The sequence below is a fragment of the Homarus americanus genome, unplaced genomic scaffold (genome assembly GCF_018991925.1).
Source record: "Homarus americanus isolate GMGI-L3 unplaced genomic scaffold, GMGI_Hamer_2.0 scaffold18703, whole genome shotgun sequence".
Taxonomy (NCBI): Eukaryota; Metazoa; Arthropoda; class Malacostraca; order Decapoda; family Nephropidae; genus Homarus; species Homarus americanus.
This window is the reverse complement of record NW_024749779.1, coordinates 5429006-5446133: the sequence shown is the minus strand read 5'-3', so window position 1 is coordinate 5446133 and position 17128 is coordinate 5429006. Positions and strand designations below refer to the sequence as shown.

The following is a 17128-nucleotide window of genomic DNA, read 5'->3' as shown; positions in this document are numbered from 1 at the left end:
TTTCCTTTGATATACCTGATAAACATTTTTCATATAATAATTTAATATTAGAAGGACCCACTATACTTCTTGGGTGAGTGAAATTTTAGAGGATTTTACTGATTTCTATTGGCAGTTTATTGATCAGGTAATGATAGGAAGACATTCTCTTGGTTGTCATAAGTGAAGATGAGAACATACAGAATACATCAAAAAGCATTTGTCAGATCTTTAATCTGACTAGTGAAGTGTGCTGGGGCCTTATATGATTATAAAATAAATATTGGTTAAAAAATGAAGTACTTTATATATATATTTCATGTATACAAGCATGTATACGAGTACTGTAATTGTATTATACTGTGATAAGAAGAGATTAAATTTATCTTTGAATTAGTCCTTTTATTTTCATTTATATTTCAGCTCTTGAAGAATTATTGAGTGTGTGTTTTGATCTCAAGAAGTTAAGCTTGGAACACTGCATTCTCAGCCAGTCCATCTGTTCACATATTGCTAACAACCAAAAGCTGGAGACCCTTAATCTGGCAATGTGTTATGGATTGTGTCATGCCTACCTTGTTAACATACTCAGCCACTGCAAAAGGTGAAGACAAAAAGAATATCCTTTATATATTTTTTAGCTTGGCTCTTTTAGCTGTAGGTATCATTCTTTTATCACCATCATCCAGTCTCAGCTGTTCACATTCAGGTTTCAGACAGCCTTCTGGATGATTTTGAAAAATTCTTTGGGTGAGCCTTGGATTAAATTTATAGACTCCTCTGTTACTGATTGCAAAATATGTGTGAGTTAATGCACTCTGTAATTAAGGTAGGTGTAATTTTTTTTTTTTAATTCACTAAATTTATCTTTGAGGATATCTGGTTTTGTATCCACTACTTCATTTATTTACATACAGTAGTCAGTCTTAGAAGTTAAACATGCATGTAATTTTTATGTACATCGATGCGCCATGTTTGGTTAAAAGAATTACACTGACATGATTAAATGTCCAAGACATAACATTATTTCTTGAAATAATTACCATTGCATGTTTCATTTTGATTTGGCTCTGAAACCATGCCAGTAGTTGGCACTAAAAGTTAATAGTTTAAGATTGAAATGTGGAACACCAAGCATGTGTATGAGAAAATAGAAATAAAGTATTTTGATAGATACAAGTAATCAGAAAAGTAATGGAGAACAGAGATGTGAAAGTCATAATCTTGGAAATATTAAGTGGAATTTGAGCTTGTGTAACAGCAATCACAGTATGGTGCTGCACTCTGATTGTGGACAAAAGAAGGACTTTTCTTGGAGTATTGTATCCTTGGGCAAGCAGCAAAGGCTAACTCCATTTGTTATAACAAAATAATTTATTTGGCTCTGGTGACCACATTGACCTAATTTTAGATTCCTAATCCTAAATGTTTTATAAAACAGAAAAAAAAATCTGACTTGTCATGCCAGCTGCAATGTGGAAAATCATAAAAGTGATGAAAATGTCCAATTATAGTCTTGATTTACTGTTTGGAATGGATTAGAGGATTCCTACATATCAATATTGTAGGTAGCATAATTTTTTCTGCTTCAATACGAGAAAGTTGACAGTTTCCCTTACCTGATAGCCTCACCAGCATAATTAATTTTTGAAGCAAATGTGTCAAATACTTGTATAGTCTTTAGATAAATAGATAATGGATAGGTATTCTGTAAAATAATTATAAATTCACATTGGTTAAGCTTGTATATTGACACTGCAGGCATACATTGTACAGTCATGAACAAAAGTTTGTCCCGTGCAGTGAGACCAAGTCACAGGAATGAGTCTAAACTGACTTACCCTTACTGTCATCTGGTTTGGGTGTGCTGTTTTAACTCATTTAGGGTCGACACTGTTTCAGTTTAGGAGGGAGAGAACTTTTGTTCACGACAGTACATGATCAGGCACACAACGTACATAAACAATGGAGTTATACTGTACAAACAATGATGATAATAATAGTATTCAGTAAAACCTTGATAAATGGGAATTCGTGTTTTTCGGACAGATGCCCTGGTCACCAAAAATACTAAAAAAAAGGGGGGGGGGGAGATTAAATAAAAAACTGATGAAATGAATAACACTTAATGAATACTGTACAGTGGTCTAATCAGATTTGTTATAGGCCTACTGAGTACTAAGACACTGTGAGCAGACTAGGGCTGATCAGGTGTTGCCATATTCGTCAGATTTATTTATTTATTGATTCAGTATTATATTCTCATTTGATTGGCCTCTTATGGTTTTTGGTTCATCATGATTAATATAACATCTTCAGTAATAGAGAAAAATACAATACAGTGACCCCTCAGTTAACGAACTCAATCCGTTCCAGAAGGTCGTTCGTTAACCGAAAAGTTCGTTAACCGAAACCATTGTTTCAATGGGTTTTTGGGTAATTGGTTCCAGCTCACCGAAAATTTCCTAAATTCAACAAATATGGTAGAAAAGTTCACTTACTTTGAGGTGTGTATGTAGAAGGCTCCTGGATGATGATGATGGGAATTAGAATGGAGGTGGAGGAGAAGGAAGAAGAGAAGGCATTGGGGTGGAAGAGAAGTCACCCTATGGTACCATTTCACCCATAAAATTTTAGTTCTCTTAGTGTAATTCAAGATTATTTTCTTTAAATCAACACTGCACTGCATTATATATTGTCAATATGTAAAATATATTTCAAAATGACCAATAATTTGCTTGGAAACACAGAAAAAAAGCGTTTAGTTGAAGAGAGTCTCAAGCAAGATGTTACCTCCAGTGAAAACAGAGAGACTAACGCCTGTTTGCTGTGTTAAGAGGCTGGATGCCGCGCATTAAACTAGTCACTTTACCTTCAATTATGTTCAATAATTGTTAAAATGACTAAAAAATTGAATATTAAACTTTTAAAATTATTGAATAGTATAAACTTCTTGATATTTACTAAAATAGTAAGGAATTTAAGCCCTAGAACCGATTAATGTATTGGCGGACTGATACTAAAGCTGGTTGCCCGGTCAGTGCAAGCAAAAACATGTTGAGGTCGGTTCGTAAGAAATTCGTTAACCGAATTGAAGATCCATATGGAAGGCAGTTCGTTAACCGAAATTCTGTTAACCGTGGCGTTCGTTAAACGAGGGGTCACTGTACTGTATGTAATTTGTAATAAGACTTAAAAATAAAATGATAAGCTGTATCACAAGGTTGTTTACTGATGAATACATGTGAGAGATTTCAGTAGACCAGCTTACAACAGGGGTCACTATAACACACTGTATAGTATTTGATATGAAGATGCCTTCCTAAAAAACGTTATCTACTACCTTTGAGTGTTATATGATGACTCAGTTTGGCTACTTGTATTTAGACATGATTAATGAATATACCAGGGTATATGCAGATGCATAATACTTTACACTACAATATTACTTATTAAGTGATGATAGATACACTACAATGGTATTTATTAAGTGTGATAAATACACAACTGTACTGCACTAATTTACTAAGTCTTGAAGACAGACATTGTGGTAAGCCGATCAGCTGTTTGCTCTTTGTAAACAAATGAGTATGAAATGACTCACGTTCAGTGTGGGATTGTTTTTTCAGGAAAGCTGATTCTTTTAAGATAATATTGTATCGACCTGGCACCAAATGATCCTAAATTATATAAGAATTGTGGTGGAATTGCATAAAGAAGTGTTAAAGGAATCTTGTGGGAGTTAGGGGGAGGGAGCCACCTGCCCATGCTCCCAGATAAACATTCGTCTTCCACATACAATACCAGTATACTCCTACACTTCTTTGTTATTTTTATCTTTATAGTACTGTACAGTACGCAGTTTACTCTTTATTCATAAGACAAATTCTTTGGTTACTTGCATATACCGGTAACACTTTACCGTAAATAACAATCATCTCGGTGACAGACTTACAGGTCTGATTTTGAACCTAGAGAGTTGTTTCATATACTGTATATTTTTTTTATTGTTGATGTTGTATACTTTTAATAACCTTGTTATACACTTAAAGACCTTAGTTGTTGAAATGCAGTAATAACATAACAACTGATTTTCTTTAAACAGTTCAGATAAGAAGTGTTTCCAACTCTCCTCCTCGCCTCCTATATTCGCTTTTCTCGGACTTTTGCATTTTTCTGACTGGGGTCTGCCCCAATAAGTCCGATTTATCGAGGTTCTACTGTAATTTTCATACAGCAGAATTTAGACAATGTAGGTATACACAATAGTTTACAGTGCATTTAGGCTGTGGGAGTACAGTACAGCATACCCTTAAAATTCGCGGGGGTTAGGTTCTCAAAATGGCTGCGAATAAAGTTTGCTGACCAGGGGGGAGGGAACATTTTTATTCGTGTGCAAAGAAATGTATATTCTCTTTATGTGTCTACTCTTAGGACAATTAATTCTTTCACAGTAGGATCGGGATATATCGCGAGATAGGGTCCAAGGATGTTTGCTATATACTAAATCGCAAAATATATTTATATGTAATCATTGGGGAAAATAGGGTTAGGTTCTGGAGGCCAAAGAAAGTGACTAAACTTGACTTAACGAGTACATTTTCTTATGAACTAAAGCACCAATGAACACTAGACTCGGGAACAACAGGCTATTTCAATATCAATATCAAGGAACACCAGACTCGGCAGCAGATGCCACACTGCCACCCTCACTTGACAATCCCACACCTACATAAACGAACACCAAAAATATTAGTTACAGTTTTAAATCTTTCCATTAACCTTTTCATTATCTTCACTTCACTTTTCTTGTCACTAGCAACCCATTTACACTCACCTTAGAAGTCGTAATCTGCAGCAGAGTCGGCTGCTTTCTCGTCACTCACTCAGAAAGACTGAGCGGGCGAGCGTGAGCAGCCACAGTGGTGCTTCTGGTGAGCAAATAACGTATTTGTTTGCCATGGCGGTACATTTGAAATATTTCCTGCATGATTTCCCTCGCTCTGTATAGGAAAATTTTGATAATTTTGGTAGCCGCGACATAAAAAAATCGTGAAATAAAGTCACGATATATCCCGACCCTACTGTACCTGTATTTTATATATGTATGTGTTATTAAAGTTAACTTAAATAATAAAGCACGGAGTTGACTTGAAGGTAGATTCGCATATTTTTTCTAAATTTTGTTGTCTTGTTTCTGATTATATGTGAGAGGATTTTCCCATTATTATTTATAAGTATGTGTTTTGTGTGCATGTGTCTCCACACACACACATACACAATGCAGGTCAAAGAAATTAATGTTTCTAGAACAAATGGCTCTCTGTCCCAGCTGCGAAAATGCCAGCAACTTTAAACTACCCTTAGACATTCTTGGGTACATCCAGGGTGTCATCTGAGAATAATCGAGGTCCACGAATTGTCAGGGAATGCTGTATACAGTTTCCTATGTGCCAAGACAGTGCAGATTTGTATACAACACTGATAAACAGTAAAACAATTTGACAGGATAACCGACAAAACTATTAGTTGCTTATTACCAGAAGTTGAATTAACTAAGGATGGCCCAAGAGCTTTATGGGGTGGGGGATTTATCAGTAATAATAGCTCTACAGAAATAGACATTGTAAATTTTTTACCAATTGTGACAAGCATTCCAGTGTACTTAAGACTTATTGAGACCGGTGGCTGAGTCATCAATACAATATTTCATTAGTCAGTGATACAGAAAATCACTCTTCTCTTGCTGCAGCTTTATCAGCCATGTATTTTTTAACCTAATTACTGGATTTAATATGGTTAGATAAATTATTTCAGGGAGATGATCAGTTGCTGAAATGTTTGAGAGACTCCAGTATATGAAGGCACCCTTATAAAGAACAGAGCACCTATAAGGGGTAAAGAAATCTATTCCTTTGTTAATTTTTTAAGACCATTTGTAGGTACATGATGATTGTGTGGTATACCTGTACACCTATCAGTTATTGACCAAAATAAGGACTTGTAATTTCTTTCCAGGTTACAAAGCTTAAATTTGGCATGGACAGGATTATGTACAGAAGATCTGCGTATGATATGCCGTCGTTTCCCGGCTTCTTTAGAGCGGCTTAATTTGTCTGGTTGCAGAAGTACCTTATCAGATACACGTAAGTGCTACAACTGTTATCTCTCAGTGTTCCATCCCTCCATACCTTATATTATGAGCCATTGTTCATTCTTCTGTTGTTTTAATAGTCAATACTCATGTGAAGTTAGGTCCAACTTCCCTCTCAGTTAATCCAGAGGCTGTTCCTGTTACTTGTCTGTTTAGCATCAACACATAGCTAAAGAAGTAAAGTACCACTAATGTCAACATTTTTACTCAATCGTCCCTTTTCATTTTATTTTTCATTAGTGAAACTCTCTTAACACTTCCCCACTACATTCACCCTGCATGACCTCGAATTAATATAGTACAGGGTGTCCATAAATGATTACCCTAAAAACAGTATGCTCCCATGCTTTAATCAGGGTAATCATTTATGGACACCCTGTATATTGTACACACACACACACACACACAATATCTGCCCCTTTCCTCATTGATACAATATGACACAATGGACGAACAATTCTGATCACTATTTGTGAATCCTTGACAGCTGAACCAAAAATGCTGTACATTGTGTTCCTTTCCAAACACTTCGGACCCAAGTGGGCAAATAGTTTTTGTGTGTGTGTGTGTGTGTGTGTGTACATACATAAGTCTCTAGACAATCTCATATATTCTTAGAGCAAGATCTACTGAGTACAGTAATATCTCCATTAGCAGGAATCCTCTTACCGAAACTCTCTGATAGCCGTAATTGAGATTTTCTCAGAAAATTGTTCCCAGAGCTGAAATTCTCTGGAAAATTCTGGTTTTGGGAACGATTTTTCGGGGGCTCACTTTAATACCAAGAAAATTTTTCCCGGTACCCTGAAAATTTTGAGAAAATTTCCCCATACCCGGAAAATCCCCCTCCCCCCTGTTTCGGGTTTGCCAGATGAAAATGTGGCGCTCTTTACAGAAATTGCAAGAAAATTTTTCCCCTGCCCAGAAAATTCCGTGTTTGGTGGATGTTTTTCCAGCTTTGAGAGATGAAATAATGCATCATTCTGGAAAATTCTGAGAAACTTCTGGTACCTGGAAAAATTCAAGGGATGGGGAATTTTGGGGGGTTCGAGATATGGTACAATGCGCTTTTTCTGGAACTTCTGAGAAATTTTTCCCGGTACCTGGAAATTTTGAAGATGAGGGATTTTTCCGGCTATGAGAGGGTCATCTCGTTACTCGGAAATTTCTCATTCCTGAAGTGCTCTGCACCAATTGTTCTGGCTAATGGGGATAGTCTTTGTGATTTTTGTATATTTGTGTGCATCTCTTTGTATTTTCAAAGACATAAGAAGAGAACCATAAACTAGCTTGAGAATAACAGCAATGCATTTTAAGTAATAAATTATTCCTAGATGTAAGGTTACTGGCAGAGCAGTCTCCTGGCTTGGTAGAGTTGGACATAAGTGATGGAACTCATCTTACTGCAACTGCTGTATCAGCAATCATCCACGAATTACGTCATATTGAGTACTTGGCATTTTCCAGGTGCTACACAATACAACCGGATGCTTATCTGTAAGTAAAAAACAATATTTTTTTTCAATACAGATTGCAACATCTAGCTTTATACCTAGGTATGTAAATGACTAGCATTAACTCTCCAGGCCAACATACAGGCAATTAAAACATCTAATAATTACTTAATTACATAATATTAGGAGGACACGTCGCTACCTGTCATTTAATTGCAATTCTCAAAACCCCCTCCCGCACCCCCCCCCTCATCACACGCATTGCTACCGTCATCTTGCCTGGCGAATAAGCTGTAAACACCTGCAAGGAATGCTCCGCTAATTTGTGTTGTAATAGTTGAAATATTATGTGCCACTAGGATTTTATTTTGGGTATTTATACATCTTAGCACGGTGAGGAAATCTAGTGACTTATTTTGATTATGTCTTGGATATTGTGTTTGCGGCAATTTTTTATACGGTGTGGTCAAGCATGGCGACCACAGCTCGTCTTCTATCTCTGGGAAGACAGGGTGGAATTCTCAGCCCAATAAATCTTGCTAGAGTAATGGTGAATGATGTTAGCTAATGGAGCACTATGGCAGCAACTCAGCACTGTCAACCCTTCCGGGTGACTTGATGCTCACTCAGGCATCATCGCTCATGCATGATTAGTTGAAGCAGTGATATCTGTGCACCCTGATTGGCAACAAATAAGAACTTGGTGATCCCTCAAAATATAAGTGCTCTAAAATGAATTTAGCTTGATTAAGAAACAAAGTTCATTGAGCTGAGGGATAATTGAGATAAGAGAAGGGAGAGATGTATGATATAGTGAGTTAGTTGTTTATGATTGTCACACTGGTGACTTATATAACAATAAGAGATATTAAATGAAATAGCTTACTAAATTATCACAGTTATGAGTCATATTGATTATGTTTGGGAGAAAATATTATCTCCCTTGTATTATTATTATGATACAATGTGACTCATAGTGTTCCTCCTAGTTTAGGTGAGTGATGTGCATCTGGAGGATGAAGGACAGTTGTCTGGACAGTTAGATGACGGAGGAGACCATGGAACGGTCCCTGGGGAACTAGTGTTGCGTGAGGAGCTGCAAGGAATGGATTGCTCAGCTCATACACTACATACAAAGATGTGAATTCAGTAGTAGTAGTTTCACCCATGACCCAAGTGGACTATATACTACATGTAATTATCAAGGATGTAGAGCAACTTGGATAACCAAGTTAGATCCTCATTGGCTTGCATAATTCAAAGCAGCTGTGTCTCAGACATCCTGTTTTCACCATTGGATTATGCAGTTTGTTATGATCAAATTTTTTAAATTAATCAAGCTGCAGGAGATAAAAAGGAATTAACAAAGATCCAAATTAAAAATAGATGGAATAAGGCCTTAACCCTTAAGCCCCGGGTTAGGGTGCTGCTGGCAGTACCCCCCCATGCGGGGTTAAACCGAGAAAAATATCAACCACTCCCTCCCAATGAAGCCAGACAGCTGGGTCGTCTGGGGTGTTGGGAAAACAGGTGGACTTCTTCCATATGGGCTTACAAGACAATCAAAGGGGGCCTCATATGGACTTGGTTGAGGCACCCTCTGCTAGTGTTACAAAAAAAAGGGGGGGGGGGTTAGAAACCAACCCCCTTAATCACAGAATTTGTAATTCAACTGTAAACAGAGGTGTGATAGAACTGTTGCAGTCAGAGAAGTGTTTAATGTCTCACATATTCCCAGTCCCCAAGAAAGGCAGCGACAAATTGAGGTGGATTTTAGATCTTTCCTTCCTGAACTAAGTTCATTAAAAAAAAAAAAAAATCAAGATGCTCACTTATGATCATCTGAAGCATCTACTTCCGCCCAATGCTTGGATCTCAAAATTGGATCTTGAAGATGCCTATTATCACATGCTTGTTGCTCCCAAGTATAGAAAGTTTCTAGTGTTCGCAGTGGGGGATGTAAGTTAGCAATTAACAGTGATGCCATTCGGCCAAATAATTGCGCCAAAAGTGTTTACAAAACTGGCGAACATCCTCAGGGAGATCCTTGCGAAGGAGGGCATAAGAACTTTTGCTTATCTAGACGATTGGCTGATAGTGGGAAACTCTTTCGAAGACTGTCAAAGGGCGACCCAATGTACACTAGAACTAATTTAAATCCTAGGATTAAAGATAAACCAGGTCAAATCAAATCTCCTACCATGTCAGAAATTGGAGTGGTTGGGTCTCCATTGGGACACCAATAAGCAGTCCGTCAGTCTACCAGAAGCAAAAGTTTACAGATGTAATAAACCAAGTAGAAGCCTTTTGTGTAAAGCAAGAGGTTTCTTGGCACAATTGGAAAAAACTACTGGGTCTGTTGAATTTTGCCACCATAGTACAGTAGTACCTTAATGAATGTTAAGGAAGGAGCAACTAACTCATCTGGGGTCGAAGTTGCTTCACAGAAACAAAATTGCTTCTTCTCTCCCTATTCAGATAAAAATTCATCTGCCATGGTGGACAAATTTGGACAATCTAATCGGTTCATCTCCCTGGGTTCCCCCTCAAACAGACGTGGTCGTTTGTACGGACGCATTCGAGATAAGATGAGGATACCATTCCTCAAAAGGAGAGTTCTGTCAAGGGAAGTGGAGCAACTCCCTTTGGGACAAACACATAAACATAAAAGAAGTAGCATTAGTCCTATTCTTTTTGTTGGCAAACCCAAATTTCAAAAACATGTCGTTTCTGTTTGTCATGGACAATAGAGCGGCAGTGTTTTGTCTCAATCATCAAGGCTCAACCATATCTTTGCCCCTTCTCACACTGAAAAAAAAAAAAAAAAAAGTTTGTGTAACCCAAACATTTTACCTCAAAGCAACTCACATACCTGGAGTACAAAACAATTGGGCAGATGCGTTGTCCTGTCTCAGGCCATTATCTACAAAAACAGAATGGTCTCTACAGATATCGAAGTTCATCGAATCTTTTAGGAAATGCTCTACTCAAAGATTAAAACCTTTGGAATTCAATCTGTTCCCACCTGTGAAAATTTTGCCCAAAGTGGTTCAAAAACTCAGAATCTTCCAGGGGAAGGTCCTCTTAATCGCACCATGTTGGATCTGTTGGACTGGTGCCTGCATCCACTATAGTTGCAACAGAGATGTCTAGAACAGGTACTACACCCTCAGTTCGAGATATCCTTGACACTTCACGCTTGGAGTTTCTCAAAAGATGTTTAAATTGATTGTTGGGTAATTCCAAAATAGTTAACCAAGTGATAGTAGGTCATAGACCCCAAACTTCTATGCAATATGAGAAAGCTTGGAAACTTTTCCAATAATTTATCAGGTTAACGACTCCAATCACATTGTTGGAAACAGTGGTGTTAGAATTTTTAGATTTTCTGTTCAGAGTTAAAGGCCTTCAAGGATCTACAATTGCATCTTATAAATCAGCATTGGTTGACCCTCTGGTGTGGGGTTTTAATATTACTTTGAACTCAAGAATTTATCAAATGCTCAGATCATCCTTATTCACTCAGAGACCCCCTCAGCCTAAGAGAATCCCACCATAGTCTCTAGATAAAGTTACTAAATTTCTTATGGGGCTTAATTACAAAATAAATCTGAACCGGGATAGATTGCTCCAGAAGGCAGCCTTCCTTCTAGCAAACGCAACAGGTATGAGAATCAGTGAGCTGATTTAAATTTCCAATCATCCATCATTATTGGCATTTTCTGAGGAAGGTGTCGCCCCTTTTCCTACGGAGATTCTAAGAAAAAATGAAAGTGAGGATTTTCAAGCTCAACCTATCGGGATAAAACTGCTAATGGATGAGACAAGGGTTCCTCATATATTGTGCCTAGTTAAGATTCTTCAAGAATTGTTAACCAGATTCCCTAATTGAGGCCCCTATGTATATGGTAAGAAATTGTCTCTTAGTCAAATGACAAAATTTATCTCAGTTAGTGAGTCAAGCAGACCCTGGCAAAAAATTTTTGGCACATGACACCAGGAAGTATGCAGGGTCTGTGGTCTTTCTGCGGCACATGAGCCTCAGTCAGATCAAAGAAGTGGGGGCTTTTGGAAATCTTCAAAAACCATTCAAAACAGCTATCTTCATCTATCTCTGAAAGATGCTTCACATGTGGTGGTGGTACTGGGGTTCCCTCCCCGACCTAGTTAATCTCCACAACCAGGACCTTCTTCTTCCTCGTCAGAATAAAGTAAGTATCCTAATTGGGATATGTAATTTAACATTTTCCCTACCGGTAAATGTTCCTAATAATTATAATCTGGACCTAAGCTAGCGGAGCCTTATATGCAATGTCACCTCCCTCTCCACCTGCTGCTCGGGTAATCAAAGCTAGACGTCGCATTCTGGATTGAATAAAGAGCTGTTTTTTTTTTCTTCTAAAAACCAGTTTTTGTGATATAGTCCAGAATGCGACCTCGACATCCCACCTATCTCCACCCCTTGAGAGTTGACATTTGTTTACTGCTCGCTCTAGGGCAAGAGATGACGGTAGCAATGGGTGTGATGGGCAGTGCGGGAGGGGTTTTTGAGAAATGCAATTAAATGCCAGGTAGCGACGTGTCCTCCTAATATTACATATTTAAGTAATTAATAGATGTTTTAATTGCCTGTATGTTGGCTTCACGAGTTAATGCTAGGCATTTACAATACATACTTAGGTATAAAGCAGGACGTCGCTTTCTGTACTATATCACAAAAACTGGTTTTTAGAAAAAAAAATGTATTTTTATTTTACAAAAAAAAAAGTGACTGACATCTGTGATGTCTGGTATAACATAACATATTCATGTTATTGAATACTGCATTTAAAATATAAAACATTCCCCCCCTCCCCCCACAGCATTATGTTCTGAAACCTATGATGAAGAATTTGGGTAAAGGTTCAGCGAAGCTTCAAGGTTTGAGTCTGAACAGGGAACTTTATCAAAATTCTTTATCACAGATTTCAGAAAATAAGGCACGATAAATGTGATGGGACATTTCTTTGACTGTACATAGCCATCCTTGAATAACATTGAATTAAAAATAAATATGAAGAATGCACATTTGTTATTGCACCTCCCCTTCCAGTATGGTGATGTATCTGTTGACTTAATTATGCTGAGTCCATACAAATTATGAGGACGGTAATTACTATTAATGGTTTTCTTTTCGCAGTGAGCTTAAATCAATGCCAAACTTGCTTTACCTGGATGTGTACGGTATTCTCAATGAGAGCGCCATGAGTACATTAAAGCAGAGTCTTCCACACATCCAGATCAACAAGTACTTATTTTCATCTGTTGCCAGGCCAACTGTTGGAATCCGCAGAACTTCCATATGGGGACTAAGAGTCAGAGATTAAGTTATTATCACCGAAGATATGTGATATTTCAATTAGTGTACTGTAAATTTTGTTTACACTTTCCAAAGACTTAATTCATGACACTCTACACCACATTCCCTCAACCCATCTGTATAATAAAAAGACCATGTATATTTATGATACATTAAAATGTGTTGTGTTAGTCTTGGAGCATGTGGTTAAAAATGAATATTTTGTGTGTTTGAAAGCTCTGGACCAGAATATATGTGTATTCTAATTGCTGCTGCTCAGATTTCTTAATTGTGTGAAAGGAGTTTCCTTTGTCTGATATCTCACAATTCAAGGAATTAGTAATTAGTATTAATCAGGGGTAACTTGAGGACATAATAAATTTGTAAGATCATAAAATTATTTAATTTTTGATCTTGTATCAAATTCCATTTTAAATATTGGAGGTATTATGGAGCACATCAGGTCTTGACTATGTTGGTTGCATGTTAACCTTAATTGTTATGTAGCCAGATGATTTAATGTAATTTTAAAAAATTTGTTACATATGTTTACTTCTAAGAAGTATGTTGTAGTTCAGTAACTCCCACATAAAAGAAATAAAAATTTGGTGTAAGATTTGTCTCTGAATTTAAGTATTTAAATATTTCATATGCATTTTATAGAATTTGAGATAAGTTGTATGAAAGGAATTATAAATTTTTTTTATTACATGTATATCTAATTTTTTTCCTCCTTATGCAGTAAACTCCTTCTAATCCAGACTAATTGGGTGGGGGGGCTGTCTAGATTGGGTGAAGGTCTGTATTGTAGGGTGGTGGGTTTCCGGCTGAAGCTACCCAAGAACACCAAACCTACTGTAATTTTTAGCCTAGACCCAACACCCTCTGGAATTTTGTATGCCATATTAACCTTTTTTTTAGCCCTTAGGGTTTCAACATTTTTGAGGAAAAGTTAAGTTTTTCCTCGGGCTCTCAGCAGCTTCTTGCCGATTCTCAGTACAATTATATTTGGCATCGGGAGTCACCAAGCGGCTGGTGTTGCCGGGAGCTCTCATACCCCTTGCAGTAATGTGTACTGTCGGCTGTGACATACAGCTGTATTCAAGCCTCGCACCCCTTAAATACATCCATTTGATGGCCCGAATCATAAATTTTTCAAAATATATTTATTTAAACAATTGTTTTGATAAACTATGCAGGATTATTTTGGTATAAAATGGTAATTCTAACTTAATTAGAACCGATTTTGTAGACTAGTATAAACATTTCTTACGGTTTTTCATAAAAGAATTGTTCCTATCATAATAACGTCAATATGTATACAGTACAATTTATATTTTTTTAAGGATCTTTTATAGAAACAATATTGTAGAGAATTTATTCAGAATCAGTATGGTAACAAATTCATTTTTTGAAAATAATTACAATGGATGCTTTTTCGCTCGCGATCGTGGCCTAATTGTAATGGGAAAGTGATGAGAATTGTATAAAGTAGAAGTGTTTTTCTTAGGGTAGACATTGTTACTGTACTATAATATGTCAGTCTATAAAAAATAGAAGCATGTACGTACTGTACTTGTTAATTATTAACTTATCATGAGGCCGTTGAGTCTTGAGATGGTTGAGGCAGGAAGTGATTTTACGACACTCACAATATACACCACCATAGGTGGAGCGGAGGTTTTGTTTTGACTGCTAACTTCATTGCCTATTTATACTGTACTGTACACTGTTCATATTTCTTAAACACCTCACTTTAGTGCTCCTCAGAGGCAGCTGTAAGTTACCCTCCTGTGCCATCACAGTGGCAGCCCCCCCCTACACGAATTTTTCCCTGCACTAACCAAATTCTTATTGTTTTTTTTTTCTGGGTTATGGAAACATTTGTCCAATTTGCAAAGGGATTGTGATTAAGCGAGTCCTGTTTAGAAGGAGTTTACTGTAGTTTTAAGGAAAATTTGTGATAGTGTATATGTCACAATACGCTAACGTCCATAAATCATTTGTTTATGGAAATGTTTTTTTGCAAGTGATGGATAAAGTTTGTTTCATAGTGTAACACAGAGTCATTAGTACTGTAATATCCAGGTTCTTGTTTTCGCATTTGATCCTAGAAAATAATATTTTAGTCAGTCAAAAAAAATTCATATCCTCCAAAGATTAGGGAAGCCAACATTCTAAGAACATGATAACCTAACATGTCTTTCGAGTTAAAATTGATTAACTGGGAAATTACAAGTTTACTTTCACAATGTTTTGGTCTATAATTTTTTCAATATACATCTTAGACTGAATTAATAACACTTGATTTGTATATAATAATTTGATGTAATTTTTTCCATTGGACAGATTCAATTGGTTTTTAATTTTTGAGATTGTTAGTCCCATATTATTATTTAAATTTAATCAGTCATTGTTGTGTTGCTCATTAACTGTCTATACTGAGTGTCATTGAGTGTATTCCATGAATTGACTTGTCTGCATTCATCTTCATTATACAGAATATAAGTATGCCAGTCCATCTTAAAATTATACAGGTACAGTAGAACGACGATTTAACGCGAATCGGTTTAAGATTATTGATTTAAAGCGACACCCACAATTAAGGACAATGTTTCAATTTAAAGTGAATCTTTCCTATTTTGCGCGAATCAATCTGGTGCATCATATTTAAAATTTTGCGCCTAATGTTTCTCTGGGCACACTACACTGTCCTATTGGCAAAACTGTACTGTACTTGTACTTTTGTCTAGTGCAAACTATAGCATGTTTAAATTCAAATTAATCACTATCTTATAAGAATTCCAGCAATGTAAATTATATTCTCCCCGGTCACTTCTGTGACATTTTATAAGCAAAAAACATAAACTCAAGCTAAAGGACATAAATAAACAAATAAATACTTCACTAGACCTTCGGCGCAACTGTCAAACATGTCACTGTCAACCCCCCCCCCAAATCCTCCCTGCCAGGGTTAGGTGCTTTAGGCTTAAAGTTAGACTAAAGTTAGGAGAATATAATTTGTATTGTTGGAATCCTTGCAAGACAGCGAATAATTTGAATATAAACGTCATATATTTTGCACAAGAGAAAAAGTTTTGCTCTGTATGTCTAATGCAAGCTATAGCATGTTTATATTCAAATTATTCACTATCTTATAAGAATTTTAGCAATGTTAATTATATTCCCCCATGTTAGTTCAGTTACATTTTATAAGATGAAAACTTAGTCCCTCTTAAGGACAGATAAATAAATAAGCACTAGACCTTGGCATCAACTGTCAAACATATCACCACACCTCACCTCCCTCCCTCCCTCCCTCCCATCTTCCCAGCCAGTAAACAGACCATTTTGCATCCCATAATTTTAGCTGTGTTGATTTATGAGTATTTGTTTTAACATAATACTACAAAAAACAATGTTTTGTTTATCCTAGGAGAAGGGCTGAGGTGCATCTGGGTAGACTCACTCTTTTTAGTATTTTGTGTTTCTCTCAAGTACCAAACTAAATTATTCCATTGAAACAACACTTCGATTTAGTGCGAATTCGGTTTAAAGCGGGACTTTTCTTGGAACGTATCTCCCAAAGTATATCCCGTTAAATCGACGACATTCTACTGTGTAACCATATTTTCCTCGTGTAATTGTTGTTATTGATATGCTCCACATTATCTCATCCTGGAAAATATGAAGGTTAGGTTATCATATGCATGAAGCAAGGACCAAAGGTTTTCCTTAGGCATTTGGAGAAGAGGGGCTATATCAGCAAGGTTGTTCTAACAAGTTGGGTCAACTTCAGCAAGTAGGGTTACCTCAGCAAGTTAAGTCAACTTCAGCAAATTGGGATAACCACAGTAAGTAGGTGTATTTCAGCAAGTTGGGTTAACTTGAGCAAGTATGGGAAAGGTAAAAGTTTGATAAAGCAGCAACACCAGATAATTAATTATTTGGGGGAGAACAGTTGTTACTGTGTTTGATTTGATTTGTTTCTACAGTCACCATAGGGAAAATGTGGTTGGGATTATTAATATTTAAAGGTATTAAGACCAAGGGCATTCTTGTTGCTTCTTCATTAGTGCTTTTGGTAGTTACCAAGGCTTGCTGGTTCATCTTAAAGAATAATTATTTGCAGGCAGTTTAAATTTTATCTGGTACCTGTATAATTACAAATTGAATTTGTGTCATCAAAGGATTTATTTATTT

The 17128-nt window shown here is 36.6% G+C and overlaps 1 protein-coding gene across 1 annotated transcript in view; it reads left to right on the top strand.

Annotated features, from left to right (window-relative positions):
• Positions 1-15618, top strand: part of LOC121853803 (S-phase kinase-associated protein 2-like) — a 32701-nt gene extending 17083 nt beyond the window's left edge. The window contains exons 6-9 of the mRNA XM_042348176.1: positions 403-583; positions 5998-6125; positions 7468-7630; positions 12767-15618. Coding sequence (XP_042204110.1) covers positions 403-583; positions 5998-6125; positions 7468-7630; positions 12767-12953 — 659 coding nt within the window. The 3' untranslated portion in view covers positions 12954-15618. The remainder of the gene's footprint in view (positions 1-402; positions 584-5997; positions 6126-7467; positions 7631-12766) is intronic.
• The last annotated feature ends 1510 nt before the right edge of the window (positions 15619-17128 follow it).